Here is a 27,897-nt window from a genome sequence, read left to right as displayed (position 1 = left end):
CATTCATGATTCGATGTTGAGTAAATCTCTTAAATATTATTTGACATCTTTTAAATTGCTGTGGCAATTAGCACTAAGTCTATGCAAATTTCACTTCCAGTTTTGCAACAAATTAGATACAATATTAAAGTCAGTAATAGATTAAAATGCATTTTGGGGATAAGGTCTTTACCACCAGCTACAATAAACAGTAAATACTTACAAAAGGAGAGGCTTGACTAATAACTGGACCAATCACATTTTGCATATTGCATTTATTTTGCAGAAAATGCTTTCTGCTGATTGTCTTTGTCTACTTTGTCAAAAGAAAAGTATGAAATGGCTATAGTTTAACAACACAAGAGATTAGCTACATGTGCTCCAAATACACACATTCTAGCGGGCAGAGCAGTCACATTTTCAATTCAACTAAAACCTGCTGTCTTCAACTATGATTTTATTCTGTCCTTGACAGCTCAGCTCTAACTACTTGAAAGCAACAAGGAAGAAGATTAAGAATGTGTTTTTTATCTCACTAAAGTAGGACAGGTGGAGTTTACAAATTCTGGTGTGCCAAAGTTGCCGATACACCGTATAAGAAATAAACCAGAAAAAGTCTCTGGACCCTGGCAAACATCTTTTCACTGTGAATCAGGTTGGGCCGACTGCAGCATCTCCGTAGGTGGATTCATCTGTAAGCCACTTGGGACAGCACCGCTACTGCAGGTGTGAGCAAGGGGTGCTGGGACTCCGGGGAACAGCGCGGCCTGTGCTTCTCCTCTGCTTTGAAAAGGAAGTTACTGAGGCTGCATTTCCTTCCTTAACCCATGAGACTGCCACTGGGTACCTAGTAGGTCAATCCAGTCACCACTGGCTGCCACGACAAAAAGTCACTGCATCTTTCGGGACCTGGGCCTTGCTGCTTCACATGGAAGGTGGCGACACAGGTGTCCATGAGGCTATGAGGCGGCCTTGGGCTGCAGCGTCGTACTGGCTGTCCACGATGTCTGTGGCCGCGGCCGCCCCTTCGTACAGTGGGGATCCCGAGGAACAGGGCGCCGAGACCGGATGGGTGAGGGGTGCGTAGTGCGCGGGGGAGCCCCGGAAGAACTGGGCCCCCAGCCCGTTGGACATGGCTGCTGCCTGGGAGCCTGGGGTGACGGCACCGTTGCTCACAGACCACAGGCTGGGGTACTGACTGCAACAGAAAGACACCAGTGAGCAGGGCCTGGGCAGGGGCTGCAGGCCAGCTAAGGACGGAAAAACACACCAGAAATCCCATTCGGAGTGACTGTGTGATAGGACGTTTTTTTCTTTCAAACCGTCATTTTCTCCAGGTTATTACAGGATTCACAAGCACATCCTGTGATGTATAGAAATTACTGTCGTATCGTATAAGGAGTAAGGAATTCAAGATGGATTAGAGACTTAAATGTTAGACCTAATACCATAAAAACCCTAGAAGAAAACCTAAGTAGTACCATTCAGGACATAGGCATGGGCAAAGACTTCATGTCTAAAACACCACAAGCAACGGCAGCAAAAGCCAAAATTGACAAATGGGATCTAATCAAACTAAAGAGCTTCTGCACAGCAAAAGAAACTATCATCAGAGTGAACAGGCAACCTACAGAATGGGAGAAAATTTTTGCAATCTACTCATCTGACAAAGGGCTAATATCCAGAACCTACAAAGAACTCAAACAAATTTACAAGAAAAAAACAAACAACCCCATCAAAAAGTGGGCAAAGGATATGAACAGACATTTCTCAAAAGAAGACATTCATACAGCCAACAGACATATGAAAAAATGCTCATCATCACTGGCTATCAGAGAAATGCAAATCAAAACCACAATGAGATACCATCTCACACCAGTTAGAATGGCAATCATTAAAAAGTCAGGAAACAACAGGTGCTGGAGAGGATATGGAGAAATAGGAACACTTTTACACTGTTGGTGGGATTGTAAACTAGTTCAACCATTATGGAAAACAGTATGGCGATTCCTCAAGGATCTAGAACTAGATGTACCATATGACCCAGCCATCCCATTACTGGGGATATACCCAAAGGATTACAAATCATGCTGCTATAAAGACACATGCACACGTTTGCTTATTGCGGCACTATTCACAATAGCAAAGATTTAGAATCTACCCAAATGTCCATCAGTGACAGACTGGATTAAGAAAATGTGGCACATATACACCATGGAATACTATGCAGCCATAAAAAAGCATGAGTTTGTGTCCTTTGTAGGGACATGGATGCAGCTGGAAACCATCATTCTTAGCAAACTATCACAAGAACAGAAAACCAAACACCGCATGTTCTCACTCATAGGTGGGAACTGAACAATGAGATCACTTGGACTTGGGAAGGGAAACATCACACACCGGGGCCTATCATGGGGAGGGGGGAGGGAGGAGGGATTGCATTGGGAGTTATACCTGATGTAAATGACGAGTTGATGGGTGCTGACGAGTTGATGGGTGCAGCACACCAACATGGCACAAGTATACATATGTAACAAACCTGCACGTTATGCACATGTACCCTAGAACTTAAAGTATAATAATAATAATAAAAGAAATTACTGTCATATCTATTAATAAGAAACAAAATCATCAGGAAGATGACTGAAAAGATTATTCACATATTCAGAGCTCATGGAAGAGCGCTGTTAAGTTTCCCTATGACTCAGACCGCAGTGGGTGATGCCTGTAATCCCAGTATTTTGGGAGGCCAAGGTGGGTGGATCACCTGAGGTCCGGAGTTCCAGGCCAGCCTAACCAACATAGTGAAACCCCATCTCTACTAAATACAAAAAAATTAGCTGGGCATGGTGGTGCATGTCTGTAATCCCAGCTACTTGGGAAGCTGAGGCAGGAGGATCGCTTGAAGCCAGGAGGCAGACGTTGCAGTGAACCGGGATTTCACCATTGCACTCCAGTCTGGGCAACAAGAGCGAAACTCCATCAAACAAACAAACAAAACAGAAAAGACTCAGACCAGTAGTTTTGCACTCTCATTCAGAAGAAAACTTTTCGGATATTCTCAATCAAAAGTTACTGAGGATGGGCTTAAGTACACATGTTTTTATCTAGCACACCCCACCCCCAACACTGCAGTCATTCTCACAATGAAGACCGGCCTCTCCTAAAACACTAAGCAGCAGACATTCCCTAGAGTAACTCCAGTCCAGACACAGTTCCCTGCACTTCGTCTTGTTCAGTACATAGGTGTGCTAGCATGGTGCCCGGCAGCAAGAAAAGCATCTGGCAGTCAGACTAGGAAGCCATCCCCAGTTCCTCCTTTACCTAGTTTTGTCGCATTACACTTCGCCCGAGACTACTTATGAGGCTGCGTTTCTCAACGTGTAAAATGAGGAAGGTGGAAATGACTACTGAATTCTCCAGTCTAAGCACATGGAAGTGGATAGTATTCAATTATGGTAAGATTTTATTTTGGGAAATAATCTTGTCTTTCTGTAAGTGAATAATGAGACCTTATGTTGCATCACCACACTGTTAAACAAGTCTGAGTTAATCGAGGCAGATTATTATGCCATTTTACAGATGAAAGCTTCAGGTTCTAAGATGCCCAATTAGAGCCACACTGAGACCCTTGGGTGGGGCCCCTGTCAGCAGCTTGCAGTGTGCCGGTCATCTGATCGGGTGCAGGCTTCTGGGGCGATGCTCTTGGAGCCCATGAAAGCTTCCCTTGTTTATGCATTGTTGCTCTGTTTCTAATCACAGGCAATGGAATTCTTATTATGAAGGAACTGTTTTCTAGACAAGAATTAAGATCTCAGGCATATTTTGGTATTCTAGAAAATGAAGTGCATTGCCTTTGAGGTCAAGATCACTTAATTCCAGGCTCGCTCTGCTGTGAGCTGGTCCAGTCATTTAGTATCTTTGGCCCTCCTTCCTCCCTGGAAAATGAGGGTTGACGTCTAGCTTTGGTATTTTAGGTTTTTATATTCATCCTATGAAGAAATGTAAGACATTTACCAGCCTGCTTGATTTTTAAGCCATTCTGCTTCTGCATAATTTGCAAGTTGGTAACAACATAGTCATCGTTCGTTACCAGTTAGCCAGCACATACATTAAAGACTTCGATCCTGTATCCATAGAAAAGCCAACACATTTATTTCCTTAATTTAATAGCTCCTGTTGGAAAAGGTTCTGAAAATACCTCCTTAAGCTCTGCCTACTGATCCCAACAACCCTGTAGGAGACAGGCCGAGGCTGGGTTATTTTTTTTTTACCACCTTCCTTTTATATGTGAGGAAACTGAGGCTCAGAGAGGCTAAAAGACTTGTCCATCACATGAACCAGTAAGTGGCAGAACCAGGATGGGGACCCTGGTTTCATTCAGGGATGGGATAGCACAGCTCCCATTCCACACCTCGGTTGTAAAGGAGCCCAGTCCTTCCAGCGAACAGACTGCAAACAGGAACTCCGCAGTCATGTCACCTGCGATCCCTGGGCATAGCTGGCTAATACAGAATTCTAAATAAAGACCCAACCACCCACAGGGGCCAAGGAGAATAAGGACTAAGGGCCCATAGGAATGGGAACAGCGTGAGGTCACAGGCAGAGCTCCCAGGATGCTTTGCACCATGTCCTGGACATACATTACCTGGAGCTGGTAGGTGGGCTGGCATTGTGGCTCACGGGGAGCATGCTGGGATGGGCAGGCATTCCGAGGCTGGACCAATTGTCATGGGATTGCAGCACGGATAAACATGCAGGTGAGTTGTCAGAATAGGCTAAGGGGGGAAGGTAAGAAACTGCAATTATAGATGGTGTCTTCCAAGAACAAGAAAGTACAGTGAAATATCACCAATAACTGAAGCTACCTAACACTGAAAACAAAATGTACCTGGGACATTAACTATAGAAAACAATCCATTAGTCTTTATGTGGTTATCAGGGGCTAAGATTTATTGCCAAATGTATGTATTTGAAAGCATACCCTGGTAACCCAAGCTTTTTCCCTTATCATCGTATCAGTAGATGCCCTGCAGACATTGAATCTTACAATCACTCGACTTGGAATTACCTATATTTAAAAATAAATATATATTTACCCTGCCTTTTTTCCAGTGATTACTTCATAAGAATGGGCGATAGAAACCATTACTCCAGGCAAAATTAGAACTAAGGCCTTCCTGCCTCGGAGTCTAGCCTCTGGTTGAACAAGTCCCAGTGACTTCCTAACCCAATAAGGTCCTTTCATTTCAAATCAGCTTTAATTGCTTAATTGTTTTATGGTGTTCTTTAGCTATTTTCCTTCTTTTGGAGTCAGACAAAATTAAGTCTAGACATATACAGTGTTATAGAGAGAATTAGGCCAGGGGATCTTTATGGTCTATCCCAGTGTTCCTAATATTGGAGCATGCATTGGAATGGCCTGGAGGGCTTTTGAAAGCACACATTGCGGGTTCCACCGAGAGCTGCTGCCTGTCAGTCTGGGGTGAGGCCTGAGACTGTGCCCACTGGCGGGTGGTGCTGAGGCTCTGGCCTGGGCACCATATTTAGGGAATCGCTCGTCTAGTCGGGAATTCTTGAGCCTAGCTGCTCGTCATTGTCACTTTAGAGAGGTTCATAAAAGACTCGAACCTGGGCTCTCCTCCTATAAGGATCAACCATGGTTCTGTGGTGTGGCCCAGGAATCTCTCATTTTCAAAAGCTGAAGCACCAGCTCTAAGGCCCATGCAAGGATGCAAGCCTCTGATCTGGGTCTCTGTGGCTGCTCTGCCAGCGGTGGCAGTGGCATAGACATAAATTGAAGGTCATCTCTTGAGCTACTAAAAAACTGGGCTTGGGTGTGGGTTCCAGGAAACCGTCTCTTTTTTTTTTAGATTCTAGACCCCTGCAGAATACCTTTCCCAAAGTGGTCGTGCGGCCACCCACCAACCCCTGGCAGAATGAGGCTTAGGACTCACTTGGAGAATTGTTCCGATGAGCATAGGGGCTGGGGTAGGGCGAGGACCGGTGGCTCCTCAGGGCTGGGTACCTGTCACAGCCGTGTGTGGAGGGGAGGGAGAGGGCACCTCCAAACTGAGGATGAGGATTTGTAGGTGGACACAGGGTACTGGTTCCAGGAAGAAGCCACCCCCCTACTGTGAGAAAAGAGAGAGAGAGAGCTGAGTAACCAGCATTAGTGCTCCCTCCACCACTCCAGAGAGCAGAGCACAGGCCAGGGACTCTCCCTCCATCACTCCAGAGAGCAGAGCCCAGGCTAGGGACTTCCCACCTTTCCCTCAGGGACCCTGATGGAGGAAGCACCCTGAGTGTCTCATACTTAAGACACAGTCCGCCTCAAGACCTCTGAGGCCATCAGCCCCACACTCACTACCACAGGTTACCCAAGGCTTCCAATCCTACCTGAGTAAACCCAGGAGCCTGGCCTCAGGCAACCTAAGCTGTTTCCTCCTGAGAATCCTCTGGATTGCTTTGAGATTTACTATTCCCCAAGGCAGGTCAGCTTTCCTCCCCTGAGCATGAATACAATGTAACCACAGGCAGAGAGCAGGTGAGAGACGCTGAGAGAGGTGAGGTGGTGCTTAGACAAGGGTGCCCTCCCCTTCTCCTCCTACCACCCACAGAGACTTGGGAGCTGCCTTCCTAGCTGGGGATAGACCCCTTTACTGCTCACTCTCCTGGTTTAGCCTCCCCCCGTTCGCCCCAGGAGAATCAGAAAGTGCTTGCAAGACTCCCCTTCCTTCCTCTAAAACTACAATTTCTTCTCCACTCATCTTTTCTCCTCTGAGACTGGGAGTTTTGTTCTGTCACCCAGGCTGGAGTGCAGTGGTGTGATCTTGGCTCATTGCAATCGCTGCCTCTCAGGTTCAAGGGATTCTTGTGCCTCAGCCTCCCAAGTAGCTGGGATTACAGGCGCCCAACACCACACCTGGCAATTTTTGTAGTTTTAGTAGAGATGGGGTTTCACCATATTGGCCAGGTTGGTCTCGAACTCCCAGACCTCAAATGATCCATCCAACTCGGCCTCCCAAAGTGCTGGGATTACAGGCGTGAGCCACTGTGCCCAGCCTCTTCTATACTCTTTAAGCTTTGTTGTTTTGAATGAGAAAAAGCAACCCCTAGGGGGACAACAACTCTGGCTTCAATTTCCAAACTACTAACAATTCTCCAGGCAGCACTGAAAGGAAGGGTGCAGACGTGCCTCGCTACCCAGCCGGCCCTGGCCAGAGCAGTGGCTCACTCTGCTCAAGTGACTGCCCTTCTGGTTGTTCAATCAGCCTAGGAAATGATGAAAAACATATTCAGAATAGAAAACGCCTGTGTAAAGAGGAGTGTGCCCTGTTGATTCATCCAGCCTCTTGACCAGCCAGCGCTACCGCATTCATTATTTAACATCTCCAAGTCCCTTCCCAGGGTGGAGAGGACGGCCTAGGGTGAGACAGAGCGTTTCTCCCAACAGATGCTGCTATATAATCCTCTATCCTGCACTCTGACTCCTGGAACTCCTAGAGGTAGCTAGACTTAAATCCAACTCTCTCATCCTCAGAGCCACTGTTTCCACCAAAACCAGCAGGAGCTGGTGAGTCATTCGTAGAACCAAAGGGCTAAGGAAAAATTTTGTTCCTAAGCGTCACTGGAAAGATGGCTCTTCAACCATTAATGAAAGCCTCAAAGAGGATGTAATGAGCTAGATTCTCCTGTTGCCCAACACAGGAGAGTGTAAACACCTAGCTAGGTCTCAATGATCCACCCCAGGCATGGTGGCAGCTGCCTGAGGGCAAAACAAAAGCACTAAGGAGAGTATCCACAGCCCCAGTTAGAGCAGAGGTTAGATTGGCAACACAGCTTCAACATCACAGGGCAAAGAGCCTTGAACGACAGAAAGGTGATCTCACATTTCAGGTGCACCCAGAAACCCCCTTCTTCTCCATCTCTACTTCCCAGCTCTCAGCAAGTCTAGTCCGGATGACACAGAATGCCATGACAGAGTGCAACAAACCGTACATTGGGAGTACCCAGGTTGCTGGCTGTCTCCGGTTTCCTCCATCATCTCTTTGTGATCGCTTCTATCAAAACAAACAAACAAAAAAGTATATCGAATTGTCGAAAAGAAGGAAAGTCAGAAAAGAGGGTGTGCAGCAACATCATCTTTCTGCATACTTCTTTGCCCAAGAGTATTTATAGTTAGAATTCTCTCACCTTTCCTTTGCATCAAGGAAAGCTTTTGCAAATGGATTGTACTTAATTTTAAGAGCTGTGATCTGAAAAACAAGAAATTGCATTTACTAATATATTCCCTATCAGTCAGGGAATTTAATTTGGCACCAAGAAATTGAGAAACGCCAGTACCACTTTTCAATACTCAAATATAATCAGACTTCTTTCCACATACAGTTTTCTATTTGGAACTGAAAATAGCTGAGTAATTGTAAAGAGTAGCACGTTTATGAAAAATTTTCAATGTCAATGTTCTGAGTGGGATTCACAATAAATTTAGCCTACTACTAACAATGGTCCATGTGTATAAATCAGAAATGGCTGAAAACACAAGCTGGGGCCGCTCAGGAAATAGTGACCTGGAAGTTCTAGTTTTCGGTCAACACCAACAACTGGTATCCAACTAATTCCCAATTTGCTGTACTTTGGGGTTGGGCTTAGGGATAAATTCACAGGCACCTATGCAGTAGCTTGTATCTAGTTGAGTCTTCACACTGCAGAGATTTGAGGGGCTGCCCCCCCCCCACCCTTTGGGGAAGATTTCCAAGGAAGGATATGTCCCTCTCTCACTCAAATCTTGTTCTCAAGAAATTCTCACACCATTTTACCTGAATACTTTATAGATCTTTTGATTTTGAGCATTGAGAAGTTTCTAGTTTTAAACACTTTCATGGAGAAATCAAGGGGAAAATCTTGAATGGGGACTTATTTTAGACAGTTGTCCCCTGTGCTTCCATTTCAAGTTATAGAAAATTATCTGAAGGGGCAGGAAGCCTTCCGAGCTCTCGGTGCGGTTAGCGCGTCTCCCCACTCCCCCGGAATCTCCACCGAGCAGCACACCGGGTGTCCTTCTCACCTCCTCGTTCTGATAAGCAGTCACCGCTATGAACTGGGTCTCAGGGAAGCAATGGCTGGTGATCATGCGCTGTGGACCCCCGACTCTCACTATGTGAATTCGAGGCTCATACTTATGCAAGGAGTTCAGCATGATCTGAGGGAGACAGATACAGGATTGGTGGCACAGAAAGTCCTGCGTTAAAACGGCAAAACATCCATTTCTCCAGGATGCAGAAAGTCCTCTGGATCCCAGGAAAGTGTCTCTACTGTTGAGGGAAGTGGGGTTCTACCAGGGGAGGCTTCTCCGCGGTGTATATGTGCTATTCCCACAGCTTGTTTGGAAACGGGATGGGAGATGCTACACACCATTAAAAGTAATGAATGCTCATCACAAAATCCTTTCACCTGGTGGAATAAAGTACTAAGGCTTCCAGAAAGGCTATAGACATTTTTAAAAGCCTGGGCTTGTTTGCAACTTGCCTAACCTGGGGTCCTCCAGGAACAATCCCGACTGAAGAATGTTCTTTAGAAAAGCACGACTTTACAAGTTTGTTCAGACTCCACGCAGTAAGTACTGTGGCGCATATTTAAATTTAAATGCGACTTTGCCATCAAGGCTGATATCTTTTCCACCCCTAGGAGAGTTTAGGACTAGACACAGAAGTTCCCCCAAAGCTCCAGACTTTCGAAGGGGAGTGCTCCCGCTCCCCATTCGCCAGGCGTGGATGTTATCAGCTTAGTATAAACAGCACTAAAGGCCTTATTAGAGAAGGCTGTGGCAGTTTCTCCAGGGCAGACGTCACCTCCCGTTCAAGCAGCGTCCCTTCCCACAACTCCGGAGAAGAAGCGTAACGCGGACCCCCCTCGTTCGTCCCAGACCTGGCGGGCTCCGCACACCTACCTGGCCCCCTCCGTTGAGCTTGTTGGTGAGCTTGACTTTGCTGAAGGAGACGGGAGCCTTCATCCAGTGGGCCCCGAAGTTGGGCGAGTCGGGGTGGATGTAGACGCAGCTGGGCGCCTGCGGCTCCGGCTTGCCCCCGGGCACCCACTCCCCGTTCACGTACTTCCAGCGGTGGTTGTCGGCCGCCACGAAGTCCAGCAGGAAGGAGTACATGGCGTTAGGGTCCAGGCCAGACACGTTCACCTTCAGCACCGGGAACATCCGCCTGGAAAACACGGGGCGGGCGCAGGAGGACCCCGACACTGACCGGGTAGGCCAGAGGCAGGAACTGGGCACTGAGGCCTCTGTTATTTCGGGGCTCGGAGGAGCCCCCTGGGGAACGTCCAAGGGTGACTCCCAAGCTCCCCTTTCCCCGAGCCCTACCAGGTCCGGGTGGCCTCCCCACCATCTCCACGGCCTCAGGAGGCAAGGGCGGAGAGGACCTGGCGAAGAGTTTCAATGCTGGAGACCACAACCCAAGGGGACAGGCAGATGCCTTCGAGGTCGGGACCCTGGGGTGCGCGTTCCTCCTCCCCAAGCTTCCGCGGAGAAAACCCCAAAAGAGGGGCTTGCAGAAATGCGCTCCAGGGAGTTAACCAGAGCGGGAGCAAACACAAAGCCCTCCTCCAGGAGAAAAAGAGTTCGACCTCCAGGAACTTGCCAGGCCCTCCAGGCTGCCCAGGCGCTGAAGAGCGCGGTGCACGCGGGCTCCGGACGCGCACCCACCTGCCATTCTTGGTCACGATCATCTCGTTGGTGAGCTCCTTGAAGCGCAGCCACAGCTCGCTCTCCTCCAGGCCCACGCGCAGTTCGCGCTCCGTGGGGTCGCCCTTCTCGCTGCCCGCCTGCAGCTCGCTCTCCACGGCGCTCAGCAGGTGGTCCACTCGGTACTGCAGGCTCTTTCCCGCGCTCTCGGTGCCGGGGGAGCTCATCCTCCTGTCCGGCTCCCCTCCCCGCCGTCCCCGAAGCCCAGACTCTCTACCTGAGAGCCACCTTCCCCCTTCTTGGCCGCCGCCCTTCCAAGAAAAGGGGCCCCTCGGGCGGAGACCTGTGACGGCTCCCGGGTCCCAGCACAGACCCAGGAGGAGGGCGCGGATCAAGACGTGGGGGGAGGGGACAGGGGCAGAGGGGTGGGGAGAGGTTATTCCACTTGAACTCCCCACGGCTCTACTAGAGTAGGTCTCTGGGGACGGAAATTCAGTGCCCTCCCCATAAATAGAGCCGCGGCGGCAGCGATGGGGGGCTCGGCGGATTGGGCCGCGCACGCTTTGAAGTGCCGGGCAGCCGCCCATTGGCCGAGCGCGGCCATATCAGACCCGGCCGGGCGGGTCTGGGAGGCCGGGGGCCAACAATGGGCTCCCGCACGCCTGTTTCATGTAAATCCTGGGCCCCAGCCCTCCGAGCCCCGGCCCAGCCCCTACACCCCCGCCCTTCCCCAAATGTTTGCACCTCCATCAAAGCGGCGGGGCAAGCCCGCGAGGAAGGTGAGCTGGACGCCCCGGCCCGCCCCAGCCCACACTTCCGCGAGGGGCGGCCCGGCAGCCTGCGATGCTCCCCGATTCCCGCGCGCGGGCTCCTGCTCGCTTTTCCAGCACGCCCGGATCCCGCAGCCGCTACAGCCTGTAACTTCCGCGCGGCCTCACCTGTCCCAGCTCCAGGCGCACCTCCCTCCCCCCCCAGGCACTAGCGCACTCTGCCCGGCTTTGGGATGCGCCGCGCTCGTCCCGCCCCAGTAGTGCTGGTCTCGCGCCTCCGATGCCTCAACTCTCCAGTCTGGCAGTTTCCGGTGCACCTGTCCCCACACGTCCCTCGCTCACGGAGCCCCAGGCGGCGTCACGAACACCCAGGATCGTGGATCAGCCCGCCCCGGCGTCGGGTGTCCCCGCGGCTCTCACCATCTGGAAAAGGAAGCTCCGCGCGCAGAGAGGGAAATGGATGGAAATAAGCAAAAGCAAAACGACCCCTTCTGGGAAGTGTCCTCCTCGCTCCCTTATAAAAACAGGACTTGATGCCGAGGTCTGCGCGCGCACCGAGTGTGCCCAGGCGTGTGCGTGGTTTCTGCTGTGTCATTGCTTTCGCAGAAGGTGGGAGAGGGTCGGGGCTAGCGGGGTGGTCCCTGACGAGCGGGACTCGGGGCGCTTTCCGCGCCCGGCCTAGCGCCAAGCGGTGTCAGCAGCGGTTGTTTTATTACCTTTCGGTGAGAACTTACGCGAGGAGAGCGAAGGAGAGGTGACAATGAGCAGGAAATAGTTCAGTGGGGTCTCTTTAAACAGTAACATTCCTCCTAAAACGGGAGCCCAGGAAGGGGGAAGGAGGCAGAAGCTCCCGCTTCCAAGGCCTGGCTTTGCGCTTCTGCACACCTCGCCATTCGCTGGACGAGGGCCTGGGGTAGCAGCCTCAGTTTCCCTGTCTCCTGGGCGGGCACCTCAGCCCCAGCCCCTCTGGAGAAAGTCGGCGCATCCGGTGGGGCAGCGGGTTTAGAGGAGTCTTGAGCCCCAGCAAGGGAGCTTTCCCGCGGACATGGTATCTGCGCCCCGCACTAAGTCCCCACTGCCCCCTGCCCCTCGCCCAGCCCGGCTCGTTCCGGGGTCGGGAATGGCTGGGGAAGCCGCCCGAGGGATCCCCGCCCGGGACGCGAGGGATCAACCCGCCTAGCGGTGTGCGGAGGGTTCCCAGGGGCAGTCCCGGGAGAGGGTGCCTGCCGTCCCGGGGGGACACGGCTCCTTCCGGCCCTTCTCCAACTTAGACCGATGAGTCAGGAAGCCGGGGCGGCTTGTCTCGGTCCGCATTTCTCAGGGTCTTTTGTTGTCTGGGATGCATGGATATTCCCAAGGGGCTGACCCAAGGGGGGACGTTCCTTCTGGAAAGAGGCACCAAAAGGACCTCATTTGCTCCTGGCGCCGGACCCTCCTAACACGCCTTCATTGGCCTATCGGGCCATGGGCTTTGGCGGAGAGCGTGGTGCGTGTCACTCTCCTTACTCCGGGTATTAAAATGTCTAAGAGGTCATCGCTTTGGCCCAGGGCCTCCGAAGGATAGGATAAAAGGGAAAAGTGGAGGGGAGGTGAAGGAGGAACGAGGGTGGGTCCCAGGCAATTGAGGGCCTCGGAACCTCAGGCACGAGATCGAAACCTCTTCTGCGGTGTCCCTAAGGCCAAATCCTTCCCTGCGCTCGGACGGCGTCGCGGCCGCTTTTCCCACAGTCGGGAAGCGCCAAAGAAGACTGGAGGATTTGACAGATCCCTCTAAAACTGTTCCGAACAGGAGGGGCACGGCCAAATAAGAATACAACCTCAGCAGGAAAGAATGTTCCGTTTCTAACATGCGTAATAAAATTTCTACTTTCCAGAGAGAATGTCCGAAGCATTGAAGAGTACGACCCAGGAATTGAACCACCCAAGTCGGGGGAGGTAGAGGTTGGAAGTCACCAACTTTGGCCAGCACTTGTGTAGTGTCACCTGTCTTCGCTTTCTAACGATTCTTTTTCCTCCCCTTTCTGTGGCTGATTTTCTGATCTTTGTTCCTCAGTTCCCAGGACCAGGCCCACTCCCTCCACCTTTTCAGCGAAGGCTGCAGTGCATGACAGTTTACAGCCAAAAACTTCCTCCAGCCCGGCTATAAAGAATTCCCAGTTAATAACAATGCGCTTCCTTGGGAGGAAAGAAGGGCAGAGGCACTGCCAGCTGTTTCGCTCCCAGGGTTTATCTCTTCTTGGGAAGCCCAGCCATTCAGAGAAAAACAGGACAAAGCGTTATGGCTGGGCCTCAGGATACAACTGTCCCACCGAAAACATGCTTGAAACATTTTATAAGAAAACACAGACACACACACCCCACTCGACTCCCAGAGAGGCAGTTTTCCTGGGCCCAATCTCTTCTGAAAAAGCAAAGCCATTTATCTTCAGGACCAGGCAACAGTGAAGCTATAACAGGCTCAAGGAGGGGTGGAGGACAGCCTCACGCGACTCTTACCCCATACTCTAGTCCCTTTCTTTCTGCAAGAAAAAAAATGAATTTCTTTCCTGATTATATATGCACTCCTTGTAGAAGTATTATGTATGTATCTGTCTTCATATACATGTAAAACAGTCACCCTTAGTATCTGTGGGGGATTGGTTCCAGGACCTACAAAGATGGCAGAATCCAGGGATGCCATAGTTTCTTGGTGTGGTATTTGCATATAACCTATGGACTTCCTCCATGAACTTTAAATCACTTCTGGATTATTTATGATACCTAATACAATGTAAACGCTGTGCAAATAGTAGTCGTACTGTGTTTTTTTAATTTTGTGTAATTTTTATTCTTTTATTATTGGGGAGAGGGAGTTTCGAATGTTTTCTATCAATTCAACCAACCACGGATATGGAACCTGTAGCTATGGAGGGCTGGCTGTATGTTTATATCTCTCTATGTATATAAATGCTAACCTTAAGCACTAAGCAATGTTCATATTTTGGGGTGTGTTCCTCGTCTTTTTTTCGTTTTGTTCTTCTCATGAGCTCCTTCTCCCACACTGACTAAGCGGACCGAACACAAACATTCACAAGTTCTACATTAGAGATAACAGCCGTGTCTCATGGCCAATAATTCTGCCACCAATTGGTTTATTTGTCTCTCCCATTAAAAGAAGCCCAATGGCTTTTGTTATTGCTTTCAAAGGTGTGTAACATAATTCTTTAGACCTTTACCACTGAAAAATTTTAAAAGCCTATTGGGTTGTTTGGGGTGATTGTAGTTTCGTGGGAAAGAACAGAGGCTTGGTTTTTTAAAGTCTTCCTCTCAGGACAAGGATCCTACCCTGTGCACAGCCGGCCCCTCCCTGCTGCTCTGGGGAGAAGGCTTGGTGAGGTGCTCCCTGATCTGCAGGGAGGCTGTGGCCATACTGGGTGGACGCAGGGATGACTGTCAGCCTCAGGCTGCATCTCAGAACCAGATCCCATCCAAGCTATTTTTTGGAGTCAGTGGGCTTTGTCACACATGACAGTGTGTGGTTATTTTAGTGACAGGAGTTCACACATTAACAACAAACGAACCTGCCCACTTGAATGTTTGGGAATGTGACAATTTCAAACATTTCTCTTTAAAACTCTAGTGCTTCAGCTCCCGTCTCTTTGGAATTCAAGGTTCCAGAGGAGAAATCTGTGGGCTGCTGGCTTTTGATCTCTTCCTCAAAGGAGAAGAGTAGCTTGAGTTTTTCTGCCCGGATACTTAATCTTTTCAATCCCTTGTGGATAAGTTTCTTGGTGATATGTTTCAGTGGGAATCTGCCTTTACTGATTTTGCTTGGCATACAGGAAAAGCCCTTTCCAACTCAACAAGTCTCTTTAGTTCTGGTTGGTATGACGGTGAGTACTGTTTCCACTTCGGGGGTTATCTGTACTTCCGAATCTGAGGATCCTTGCCTATTCTCCCGCCTCCTCCCCCGGTGTTGTTTCGGCTCTTAGATCTTTCTGCATATATTAAATGGCTTGTGAAATGTTTTTTCCACACCACTCTGTCAATTCGCCTCCATGTCACTTTTGGTTTTTACTGCCTCCAATGCAGATTTTATTTCTCTGTTGTAGCCTCAGTTTTCTGGTAATCCTTATTTCTTCGGCGTCCCTTGTCATCTTATTCCATTGTCTTCTAGAGCAGGCTTTTTGCTTCTTGATGTCCTGTTTCTGTTTCTTAGAGGCCGTGATTCTCTGCATCTTCTGGTACTCATGGTTTATTTTTTTCCCAAGGCTGCTTTTCCTCTGTGTCTTCTGAATAATCGCTTTCCCCGCTTCCCTTTCAGCCCTTTCTGGGAGTCTCCACAGTCTTTTCTTTTTCCTTCCTCCTCCTCTTATATAGGGGTGACTGCCCAGCATGCCTCCCGCAGGGCTGCACTCTCAGGCGCCCTGGATGGATGCCTCTTTCACAGCCACATTGGGAAGAAAGAGATGTGGAGCCTGCCTTATTCACGGTGAAACCAGCCCCTGACTCATGACAGGGACTCAGCAGGCCGTCACTGAGTGGCCGCGTTGGCAACATGGAAATGCAGTAGCAAGTCTATCTAAGAAGAAGCAGTAGCACTGTACTCAAATCCACTGGACATATGCTACTGAGCACTTTCATCAAGAACAAAACAACAATCCTTCACATTTACTAAAATGCAGGATGCCTCTGTAACTCCAAGGCTCTTTCTCTAGTAACCCGCTCATTCATTCAAATAGTCAGGTGTTTTGGAGAGAGTCAAGGAAGGGTTTCCTGTGAAAATTGTGTATTAAATGAAACATTAAGAATTACTATGAGTGAGCTATTCCAAGGGAAGCTTGAAGCTGAGAAGGCAGGAACATGCTTGCAGGCTGAAAATGACTCCAGTAATCATGACTGGGGACCCCATGCAATCGTTTAATTCATATTTATATAGCTATGTATGTCATACTACTGGAAATTTTCTTTCTCCCTCCTCTACAACTAATTTTGAAAAATCCTACTTTGCCCCTGAATAAAGTATGAAGCGCCCCACAAATTATCTGGCAGAAAAGAATGTTGGAAATAAATGCGGGTAGACGTACACACACACATACTCTGGCTGGACCAGCTCCAACTTCCATAATCACCATTTAGCAGGAAAGGTTGACATGATGTCCCTAATCAGAACATGCTGTGATCACTGTTTTGAAGGGATCCGCAGGGCAGGCAGGCTCTGAGCCCTGCACCAGGGCCTGACACTTGCTGGAGGAAGCAGGGGTGGGAGAAACCAGCAGGAGGTCCCCAGAGGACACTGGGGAGAGGAGAGGGGTGGGGCTTGGCCCCAGAGTGGAGGGAGGTAGCTCTTACTGTTGAAGAACAAGGGATACTCAGGAAGGCCGAGTGGAGCTGCAGGACCCACAGAGCCCCTGGGCACCTGAGGAAGGAGAACCTACAAGGTTTATAAAGTGTACGCATCTGTAGCAAACTTGAGATCAACAAACTGAGAGAAGACAGTCTAATTTGAATAACAGTAGAGACTCAAAAGTCACAATCGCCTATTTAATAAGAACAAGTGGGACGTCACGGCAGGAGGGGTGAAGCCTGGCAGGAAATGTTAGGTGAGACCAAGTGCTGAGTATGTGGTGAGGGAACATAAACTAGGAGGAGATGAGATCAAACAGGGGCGGAAATGGATGGGATTGCAATACCCTCAACGGAACCGGCAGGAAGAACTCTAGAAGAGACTTGCAATAATTCTGGAAATGGAGCACTTTTAGAGGGTTCCTATAGAAATTCCCATCAATACTATAGGCAAAGACAATGAACCAAAAAAAAAAAAGTGACTGAATTATAAGAATACTCTGAAAGGACTATTGAAGGCTAGTGGAAGAAACGGAAGACAGGTCAGAACAGAGCTGAAATCTGCAGGAGGACTTGTCAGTGGCGGGAGAGAGGGGAGGAGGCTGCAGTCGGGAGGTAATGGGAGGACCAGGGTGAGAGACAGAAGCTCGGAGGGAAGCTAGGGCTGAGGCTGCAATGGGGGTGGGGAGTAAAGGGCTGTCCTCCCTACAGATCAAGTACCAGACTGATAGTAAAAATGGGACAAAGGGGAAGGACTTAGCACACCTGTGAGAACAGATTCAGAATCAGTGGTTCCCACCACAGGGACTTCGGCTGAAAAGACACCTCGGAGGAGAAAAGCCCATTTGGAAATTAGAATTAGCACATTCTACGTCGGACACTCACAGCTCCAAGGTGACAACCTGTCCCAGCCCCAGAACCCCAGAAGGAGGTGACATTCACTGGCGCCTATTGTGTGCGAGGAATTGTGCATACATTACCATTTAGACATTGGTGGGAGGTAGTATTCCCTCTTGTATATATAAGGCAACTCAGAGAAAAGAGTAAGAAAGATTGAGTGGCATTTCGATTTCTGATTTGTCTTATTAACCACAGGTCATTTCCATTAGACTAGGTTAAATATATGAGAAGTAGAAGCAAAGTATGTGAAAAGTAGAAACAAGTTTTTTTCTTTCACCCACCATATTCATACAACCACATATGAAAGGAATCTGGTGTGCTTGCACTCCAGTGGGAGTGTGCGTGAGTGTGCTTGAGTGTGAGTGTGCTTGCACTCGAATGTGTGTATGAGTGTGCTTGCACTCGAGTGTGTGAGTGTGAGTGTGCTTGCACTCGAATGTGAGTGTGTATGAGTGTGCTTGCACTCGAGTATGTGAGTGTGAATGTGGTTGCAGTCTAGTGTGAGTGTGTGTGAGTGTGCTTGCACTCCAGTGTGAGTGTGTGAGTGTGCTTGCACTCGAGTGAGTATGTGAGTGTGAGTGTGCTTGCACTCGAGTGTGTGTATGAGTGTGCTTGCACTCGAGTGTGAGTGTGTATGAGTGTGCTTGCACTCGAGTGTGAGAGAGTGTATGTGTGTGCTTGCACTCGAGTGTGTGTGTTTGGAAAAGAGAGGTGGTGGGGAAACTAGTTGACTTTACTTTTGAAATCTAAAAAAAGTTTAGTAATCTGAAAGGCAATAATAGGAGCCGGGGGAAGAAAATCCCACCACGTAAATAACTTCCAATCCAGGCTGAGATGCTGAACTATAACCACAGATGTGGACACTAGAGAGAAAAACAGATGCCAAACCATGCTTAAGCCTAAACACATTATCCTGAGTTTCCAAAGAACCCTGTGAAGTCAGTACTGTTAACCCCCTCCTTAAAAAAGGTCACAATAAAAGGAAATGTACATCAGAGAGGTGAAGAAGTTTGCCCAAGGTTACAGTTAGTGTGTAACTAGAATTCCAAATTATGCTAATGAACTGTGATAATTCCAAAACAAGAATAGGAAGACAAGGATTAACTCCTTGTATGATTGTATGAGTGTCAGCTCATGTATAACGTTCAAACATGGTTGACTTCAGGAGCTGGCTTTAAAAAGAAACCTGAATCACGGTTATCACTACAGTGCTTCATTTGAGTGTTAGAGGGATTAAGATGAGAGGCAATGAAAGGAAAGCAGGGGGGTGCCGCAGGGACTTTGTGCAGTGCTGCCTGGAGAGGTTTGAATGCACAGCACATATTTTCATGTATTTCTCATGTGTGTGGGAAAGCAAAATTGTGTTAAGATGACCAAAGCTAATTGAAACCTTGAAACCTAAAAATGTGAGAATTTTATTATTACAACAGGAAATACATATAGTGAAATAGTTGGCTAGTTGGCTAGAGTACAGGACTAAAGATCAGGTAAACCGTGGCCTTAAAATGTGAAAATCATTTGGTATCTTTACCCAAGTTTCTTTCACAATTTATAAGGTGGGATTGTTGGCTCCATACAAAGGTTTCTGAAGTTTAAAAAATTAGTTCTGGGTATTGTTTTCAGCTATACCCTGAAGTGAGGAATGGTCCTTCTAAAATACATTGGTTCACTGCCTGCCTGGCATAGGACCACAGACTTATTTTTTGAGTCTTTTAGAAGAAGGTGCTTCAATTAACAGACCTGCAGAAGATGGAGGTCTTTAGTATCTTCTTCACCCTCAAAATGTGCTTCTGGGAACACCTTCCCTGAGAAAGACAGAACACGTGCACTGAATGATGAATGCTCAGCTATTTCCCCCATCCTTAGCTTCAAAAGCTATGCCCGATCTATAATTTTTTTTTTTTTTTTTTTTTGAGACCACATCTCACTTTGCTGCTGAGGCTGGAGTGCAGTAGCCCAGTCATAGCTCACTGCAGCCTCGGCCTCCAGGGTTCAAGCAAACCTCCTGACTCAGCTTCCCAAGTTGCTGGGACCGCAGGTGCATGCCACTATATCTGGCTAATTTTTTATTTTTTTGTAGAGACAGGCTCTCGCTATGTTGCCCAGGCTCATCTTGAGCTCATGGGCTCAAGTGATCCTCCTGCCTCGGCCTCTCAAAGTGCTGGGATGATTACAGGTGTGAACCACCTTGCCCAAGCAAGAAAATTCTTTATATGCATTTTGGCTTTCCTCTCCATTTGTTCTTTTTTTTTTTTTTTTTTTTTTTGAGACGGAGTCTCGCTCTGTCGCCCAGGCTGGAGTGCAATGGCCGGATCTTCGCTCACTGCAAGCTCCGCCTCCCGGGTTTACGCCATTCTCCTGCCTCAGCCTCCCGAGTAGCTGGGACTACAGGCGCCCGCCACCTCGCCCGGCTAGTTTTTTGTATTTTTAGTAGAGACGGGGTTTCACCGTGTTAGCCAGGATGGTCTCGATCTCCTGACCTCGTGATCCGCCCGTCTCGGCCTCCCAAAGTGCTGGGATTACAGGCTTGAGCCACCGCGCCCGGCCTCATTTGCTCTTTCACTATAAATAGGTTTGACAAATTTTCTGTGTTCTTTTGGAAACAGTAATGTATGTATATCTCTCTGGGAGTTCAAAATATTGTTTAAGGATTATATTCTACTTACGCTATTTTCTTTTCTTAAGTCTTTTCTTGTCTTCTGGTCAGATGGGGAAGAGGAAAAGTGGCAACATTTTCTTTTTAAAAAAATGCATGCCTATGACAGCAGTAATCCACCAGGTATCACAGTAGACATTTACTCATTGCCAATGGAATGGAAGAATACACGACTAAATTTTTAGCGACTCCTAGCTCCGTCCCCATAGCTCATTAACTTTTTAATTCTCCCAAGTGCCCTTGCAATTCAGTCCACAGGAATATGTAATATTGAAGATTACAATTGGATTTTTGATGTGATTTGATGCAGGAGGGGATTTATTCTGGCTGCTGTGTTGAGAACGACAGGGACAAGATTGGAGGTAGGAAACTTAACTGAGCCACTGCAGCGATTAGAGTAAGACACATCATCTCCTTGGCCCAGTGAGGTAGGCAGGGAGAAGCGGTTGAACCCTGGGTAAACTTTGAAGGTAGAGCCCACAGGGTTTGTTGGACAGGTTGAATGTGGAAGGTTGAGAGACACACCCACATGGAGAGGCCCATTAGGCCGTGGGATCTCCTGGCACTCAGGGTTGAGGTCCGAGCTGGTGATACATCCAGGAGTTGGCAGGACACGGATGGTATGGAGTCATGGAACTGGGTGAGCTCACCAGCAGAGGGCTCACGCCTGCATTTCCAGTCACAGGTCTCATGTGAGCCTACAGAGCTTTCAAGGTTGTCCAAAAAGCACACGTTGGCCTTCTTTAGAAACAAGGATCATAGGGCCGGGCGCGGTGGTTCATGCCTATAATCCTAGCACTTTGGGAGGCCAAGGCAGGTGGATCACGAGGTAAGGTGTTTGACGGTGGTCAACACGGTGAAACCCCGTCTCTACTAAAAATACAAAAATTAGCCAGATGTGGTGGTGTGCACCTGTAATCCCAGCTACTCAGGAAGCTGAGGCAGGAGAATCACTTGAACCCGGGAGGTGGAGGTTGCAGTGAGCCGAGATCATGCCACTGCACTCCAGCCTGGGCAACAGAGCAAGACTCAAAAATAAAAAGTAATTTAAAAAATTAAATTAAAAGAAATAAGGATCATAAACCTGGGAGCCAGAACTTCCTCCTGTGGGAATCTAGAGCCTTGACTGGTCATCACCAGGTAATAGCACTGGAGGTAAACCAGGGGGGTGTAACTCAGATCCTCAAGGAAGGCAGAGTAGGAGGAGGGAAAGCTGGAAGGGCCTGGGTTCCAAGCGCGTTAAGAAAATTATCCCAGTCATCAAGGACTTTCACAGCCTTCTCATGCAGTGATCTGATGGCTCGCTTAGAGATGAGGAAACCAAGGCACTGGCTGCTTCTCTTCTTCCCATGTTACCAGGGAATGAAATGTAACCCACAGCCTGTCTGGCCAGCTGGAAACTTGGGGCCTGCTCTTTCCTTACCTGGAGAAGAGACCAAAACCTTATCTAAAAGGGGCAGGTTTTAAAGTTGAAGTTTGTGGCTCAAATATCATTAAAACTTTATTTGCTTACAAAGAAAATACATTTTTTGTGCATAGCATTTTGTAATAAACCCAACACAGCCAAGCTTTCCTCTAGCTTTTACATTGCACTAGATGAAGTTATTGACTTGCATTTTGGTACGAAGTTTATATATTTTTGTTTTGGTTTTGGCTAAACATTTATAGTTGAATTCACCTGAGTTAGAGCTCTTTGGCCCTTATTACTGTAATAAGCCATCATTTTTGGACAATAGTCTCACGTTTTCTTGGTGGAGAGTACTCAAATTTAGAGATTAGATTGAAATTAACAGTGGTCTGAATTAATAGATATTTACCAGTTATTAACAGTTAACAATTATTAGAGGCATCTTGTCTTTTCAGAAATTCTTTGTTCCCCCTTTCTTAACCAAAATGACTTTCACCCCAATCTGTTGATTCTAATTGGACAGTCAAGGGGGTCTTGCCACCTAAGTCTTTATCTGAGATCAACATTGTGTAGGGAAGTCGAAGTCCTCGTAAAATTAAATTAGTCTTTAATTAACTGACTACTTATTAGTGCCTACTCATCCAATCTCCCTTACCCAAAACTAATGTCCGTCCTCCTCATCCCACCCACGGCACCTCTTCCCACACTGTGTGATGGCGTCATTATGTGGGTCCCCCCTCAACTGATTGTCATACATGTAACATATTAGACATGTTATTTGAAAACTAAAAACATATTTATATGCTCTTAAAGGAGTTTGTTTAAGAAATCAGGCAAATGAGTAACTGGCCCCACCATTCTCTTCCCATGCTAGAAGGGAGTGCACATGGCACAGTGACTGAGGACGCGGTTACTGAAAGCGGGGCTGTGACAGGCTCCTGGGAAGTGAACTTTGAAGCAAAGGTAGCCTTCCAGTTCACCCCCAGGAAAGCTGTCACAGAGCTCACAAAGCAGAATAGCTCACCAGCCAAATTAAGATCCTCAAATCACAAAGTTTAATGTATTCATTTAAACCACACGGTGAGCAGCAAAGGAACAGAGGCAGGGCCGGTCAGCACACCTGCGTGGAAGGTCCTCACTTCCTCATTTCTGCACCATCCGCACTTTCTGGCTGTCTGCTGCACTGGCTTTCCCTGCTAACAGCATGGGCATGCAGACCAGACCGGAGGGTGATGGTGAGAGAATAGTGTAATGAACACATGGACAATATAGCTCCATCTGTCCCCCAACCCCAATCATCCCCACCCCTAGATGATTTTAGAGGGACTCCTGGACATCTTTCCATCCATAAAGGAAGCATGGCAGCATGTATCCCTAAAACCTAGGATTATTTTTGGTTAAACATAACCATAATAGCATTATCACATCTAAAAATAATAAACAAGACCTTCTTAATGTCATCGAAAACCAGCCAGTGTCCAAATTTTCCTATTTGTCTCATAGATTCTTGAGAAAATTATATCTTTTGATACCCATGTGCAAAATTTCCTGTAGGTGAATATAAGCCTAGAAGGGACATTTCTAGGTAGTGACTGTCTTCAGTATTTTCAGTAATTTTAGAATATGCTGAATTGTTTGCCAAAGAGGTTGCACTAATTGTGTATTCCAGTAACATTGAGGAAGGGTTCCCCTGCCTTTGCATCCTAGTCAATACTCGATATTGTCAGATTTTAAGAGGTTTTCCAGTGTGAGGCATATAAAAAAGGATGTCATGGTTTTAAATCACATTTTTCCAATTTTCCAACAAAATCTTTTTGAGTACACCATGGAATATTTTTTTTAAAATCAATTACAGGAGTTCTACAATGCCGGTACTAAACATTTGTCAGCTTTATAAGTAGAAAAACATTTTCCTACTTTGTGACTGGTCTTTTCACTTCCTTAATAATGTTCTTTGTGACCAGAGATTCCCAGTGTAATATAATCACATTTATCACACTTTTCCTTTCCATTTTATGCTCTTTGTGGCTTTATCTGAAAGAGCCATTTCCACCCCCAGGATAGTCTTCCATATTCTTAACATTGTATAGTTCTACATTTTTACATTTCAGACACTAGTCCACCTAGCATTGACTTCCGTGCCTAAGATGAGATAGAGATCCAATTTCAGTGTAGAAAACCGGTCATCTCTGCATCGTTCATTGAATCATCCATTGCTTTACCAAAGATCAGCAACAAATCTGACATAAATCATTTCTACATCTGATTCTAGGCTGTCTGATTCTGGGCTTCCTACTCTAATTCATCAATACTTTTATCTGTCCCATTTTGAGTATTATACAGCTTTAAATTAGGGCTTGATATCATGTAGGACAAGCTCCCACCACTTACTATCATGTTTTATCTATTACAGATCTTTGCTCTTCTATATAAACTTAAGAATTTGCTTATCAAGTTCCGCGAAAAACTATTAACATTGCATTAAATCTCAAGATCAGAATGGAAAACTGACACTTTTTCAACATATAGGATTTCTACCCATGAAGGCAGCACCTCTACTTATTTAGGTCTTTTTAAAAATGTCTCTTAACAATGCTTAATAACTTTCTCCCTGAAGGGTTTGCAAATATTTTTCCAAATTTATTCTTAGATAATTTTTATTGCTACCGTAAATGGAAACTTTTTTTTTTCCCCAAAAAAGGATCTTGCTCTGTTGCCCTGGCTGGAGTGCAATGGTGCAATCTTGGCTCACTGCAACCTCTGCCTCCTGGATTCAAGCGATTCTCCTGCCTCAGCCAACCAAGTAGCTGGGATTACAGGCTCCTGTCACCACAACCGGCTAATGTTTTTGTATTTTTAGTAGAGATGGGGTTTCACCATGTTGGCCAGGCTGGTCTCAAACTCCTGACCTCAAGTGATCCACCCACCTCGGCCTCCCAAAGTGCTGGGATTACAGGCATGAGCCACCACACCCTGCCAAATGGCAACCTTTTTTTTTTTTTTTGGAGGGGGGATGAGACTTACTCTGCCACATAGGCAGGAGTACAGTGGTGCAATCTCGGCACACTGCAATCTCCGCCTCCTGGGTTCAAGCAATTTTCTTGCCTCAGCCCCCTGAGTAGCTGGGATTATAGGCTCACACTACCACACCCGGCTAATTTTTTTGTATTTTTAGTAGAGACGGGGTTTCACCATGTTGGTCAGGCTGGTCTTGAACTCCTGACCTCATGATCCATCAGCCTCAGCCTCCCAAAGTGCTGGGATTACAGGTGTGAGACACCACACCCAGCCAAATGGCAAATTTGTAAATGAAACCTTTTTATTTTATTTTCCCTCAGAAAAAAAAATTATTTATTTGTATTTTTTTTTTAAACTTTTAGGTTCAGGGGTACATATGCAGGTTTGTTATGTAAATAAATTTATGTCATGGGGACTGGGCTGGGTGCAGTGGCTTACGCCTGTAATCCCAACCCACTTTGGAAGGCCAAGGCTGGTGGGTCACCTGAGGTCAGGAGTTCAAAACCAGCCTGACCAACATGGTGAAACCCCATCTCTACTAAAAATATAAAAAATTAGCTGGGCTTGGTGGGGGGCACCTATAATCCCAGCTACTTGGGAGGCTGAGGCAGGAGAATCGCTTGAATCTGGGAGGCAGAGGTTGCAGCGAGCTGAGATCGCACCATTGCACTCCAGCCTGGGCAACGAGAGCAAAACTCAGTCTCAAAAAAAAAAAAAATTATGTCATGGGGGTTTGCAGTACAGATTATTTTTATCTGCTCCTCTCCTTCCTCCTACTCTCCACTCTCAAGTAGACCCCAGTGTCTCTTGTTCCTCTCTTTGCATCCATGAGTTCTCATCATATAGCTCCTACTTATACGTGAGAGCATGCACCATTTGGCTTTCTGTTTCTGCATTAGTTTGCTAAGGATAATGGCCTCCAGCTCCATCTATGTTCCTACAAAGGACATGATATCATTATTTTTTGTGGCTACATAGTACTCTATGGTGTGTCTGTACCACGCTTTCTTTATCCAAGCTGTCATTGATGGGCATTTAGTTTGATTCTGTGTCTTTGGTATTATGAATAGTGCTTCAGTGAACATACATGTGGATGTGTCTATGGTAGAATGATTTATATTCCTTTGAGTATATACACAGTGGTGGGATTGCTAGGTTAAGTGGTAGTTCTCTTTTTAGCTCTTTGAGGAATCGCCACACTGCTTTCTACAACAGCTGAACTAATTTACACTCCTACCAACAGTGTATAAGCAATACCTTTTCTCTGCAACCTCGTCAGCATCTGTTGTTTTTTGACGTTTTTTTTCTTTTTTCTTTTTTTTTTTTTTTGAGATGGAGTCTCACTCTGTTGCCAGGCTGGAATGCAGTGGCGTGATCTCTGCTCACTGCAACCTCCACCTCCCTGGTGCATGCGATTCTCTTGCCTCAGCCTCCCAAGTGCTGGGACTACAGGCACGCGCCACCACGCCCAGCTAATTTTTGTAATTTTAGTAGAGACGGGGTTTCACCATGTCAGCCAGGATGGTCTCAATCTCCTAATCTCATGATCCGCCTGCCTTGGCCTCCCAAAGTGCTGGGATTACAAGCATGAGCCACCTCGCCCAGCGTTTTTTGACTTTTTAATAATAGCCATTCTGACTGGTGTGAAATGGTATCTCATTGTGGGTTTGATTTGCTTTTCTCTAATGATCAGTGATATGGAACTTTTTTTCATATGCTTGTTGGCTGCATGTATGTGTTCTTTTGAAAAGTGTCTGTTCGTGTCTTTTGCCCACTTTTTAATGTGGTGGTTGTTTTTTCTTGTAAATTTGTTTCAGTTTCTTATAGATGCTGGATATTAGATCTTTATCAGATGCATAGTTTGCAAAAATTTTCTCTCATTATGTAGGTTGTCTGTCTATTCTGTTGATAGTTTCCTTTGCTGTGTAGAAACTCTTTAGTTTAATTAGATCCCATTTGTCAATATTTTCTTCTGTTGCAATTGCTTTCGGTGTCCTCATCATGAAATCTTTGCCAGTTCCTATGTCCAGAATGGTATTGCCTACGTTGTCTTCTAGAATTTTTATAGTTTTGGGTTTTACAATAAATAAATAGTAACTTTTTAAGAATTATAACTTTTTTGTAATGTTTATGTAAACACTTTTATAAAATTTCATTGTAAAGCAAACGCATGTAGATAACCACAACCCACGTCAAGAAACAGCACATTTCCTTCCAACCCTCCAGAAGTTCCCTTCCCAAGCACAAACCCTTTCAAAGTTAACCATTTTCCAGGAAATTATGATAGTTACTTCCTTGCTTTTCCGTATTATTTTACAAGCTAACTCACATCCATAAGATAAATCATTTGATTTTGCTTCTTTTTGAACCTTCATTAAGATCACAGGTTGCATTCTTTTGGGTCCATGTCATTCTATTCAACATTATGATTGTGAGGTATGTGAGAGTAATTGGCTGAGTATGACACTTTCATTGCTGCATAGGGTTTTATTATCTGAAATTTCCATAACTTATCCATTCTACTGTTCATGGACACTGGATTGCTTCCAGTGTGTGGCTGTAATAAACAGTGCTGCTCTGAATGTTATCTGTCTCTTGGTGCATATAGAAGCCTGCAAGGGATGTGCCTAGGGTGGAACTGCAGCATTCCAGGTCGTTCCTATGCCTCCATTAGGAGATAATACCAAAGGCTTTCCAAAGCAGTGATGCTAATTTATACCTACAATGTTTGAGAATTCCGGTTGCCCCACATCTCTTGAAGAACTTGGTATTGTCCATCTTTTTTCATTTTACTCATTCTGGTCAGTGTGATGATATGCCATTGTGATTTTCGTTTGCGTTTCCTGTAAACAAAGCAGCTGAGCACATCTGCAGGTTCACTGGCCATTTAGTCATCTCCCTTTCCACATTTCCTGCTCAAACCTCCTTTGCTTTTCTCTACTGGGTTGTTTCTTCATATTATTTCTTTTATATTTTGGATACAAGCCGGTTGTCAGTTATGAATGTTGTATTTATTTTATCCTACTCTGTCTTGCCTTTTAATTAACTCGGGGACGTCTTTTGACAAAAAAGTTTTAATTTAATGTAGTCTAATGCATTAATGTTTTTCTTAATGCTAACTGACTGTCCCGGTTTATGAACTCTT

At 46.7% G+C, this 27,897-nt stretch overlaps 1 protein-coding gene across 2 annotated transcripts; it reads right to left on the bottom strand.

Annotated features, from left to right (window-relative positions):
• Positions 1 to 239: 239 nt before the first annotated feature.
• TBXT (T-box transcription factor T) lies at positions 240 to 11,952 on the bottom strand. Of its 2 annotated transcripts, none has more exons than XM_025383364.1 (8): positions 11,614 to 11,952; positions 10,697 to 10,986; positions 9,932 to 10,196; positions 9,050 to 9,184; positions 8,176 to 8,237; positions 7,981 to 8,042; positions 4,628 to 4,757; positions 240 to 1,177 (listed from the first exon to the last, which is right to left on the bottom strand). In XM_025383364.1, the coding sequence occupies exons 2-8, from the start codon at positions 10,900 to 10,902 to the stop codon at positions 904 to 906; spliced, it is 1,134 nt and encodes a 377-aa protein (XP_025239149.1). In that variant the 5' UTR covers positions 10,903 to 10,986; positions 11,614 to 11,952; the 3' UTR covers positions 240 to 903. The 2 variants fall into 2 exon arrangements, with proteins under 2 accessions (XP_025239149.1, XP_025239148.1); XM_025383363.1 differs by lacking the exon at positions 11,614 to 11,952 and adding an exon at positions 5,937 to 6,110 and having other exon boundaries at positions 10,697 to 11,173.
• Between the last annotated feature and the right edge of the window lie 15,945 nt (positions 11,953 to 27,897).

The sequence above is a fragment of the Theropithecus gelada genome, chromosome 4 (assembly GCF_003255815.1).
Source record: "Theropithecus gelada isolate Dixy chromosome 4, Tgel_1.0, whole genome shotgun sequence".
NCBI lineage: Eukaryota > Metazoa > Chordata > Mammalia > Primates > Cercopithecidae > Theropithecus > Theropithecus gelada.
The sequence above is the reverse complement of the archived record's forward strand: the minus strand, read 5'-3'. Positions and strand labels throughout refer to the sequence as shown.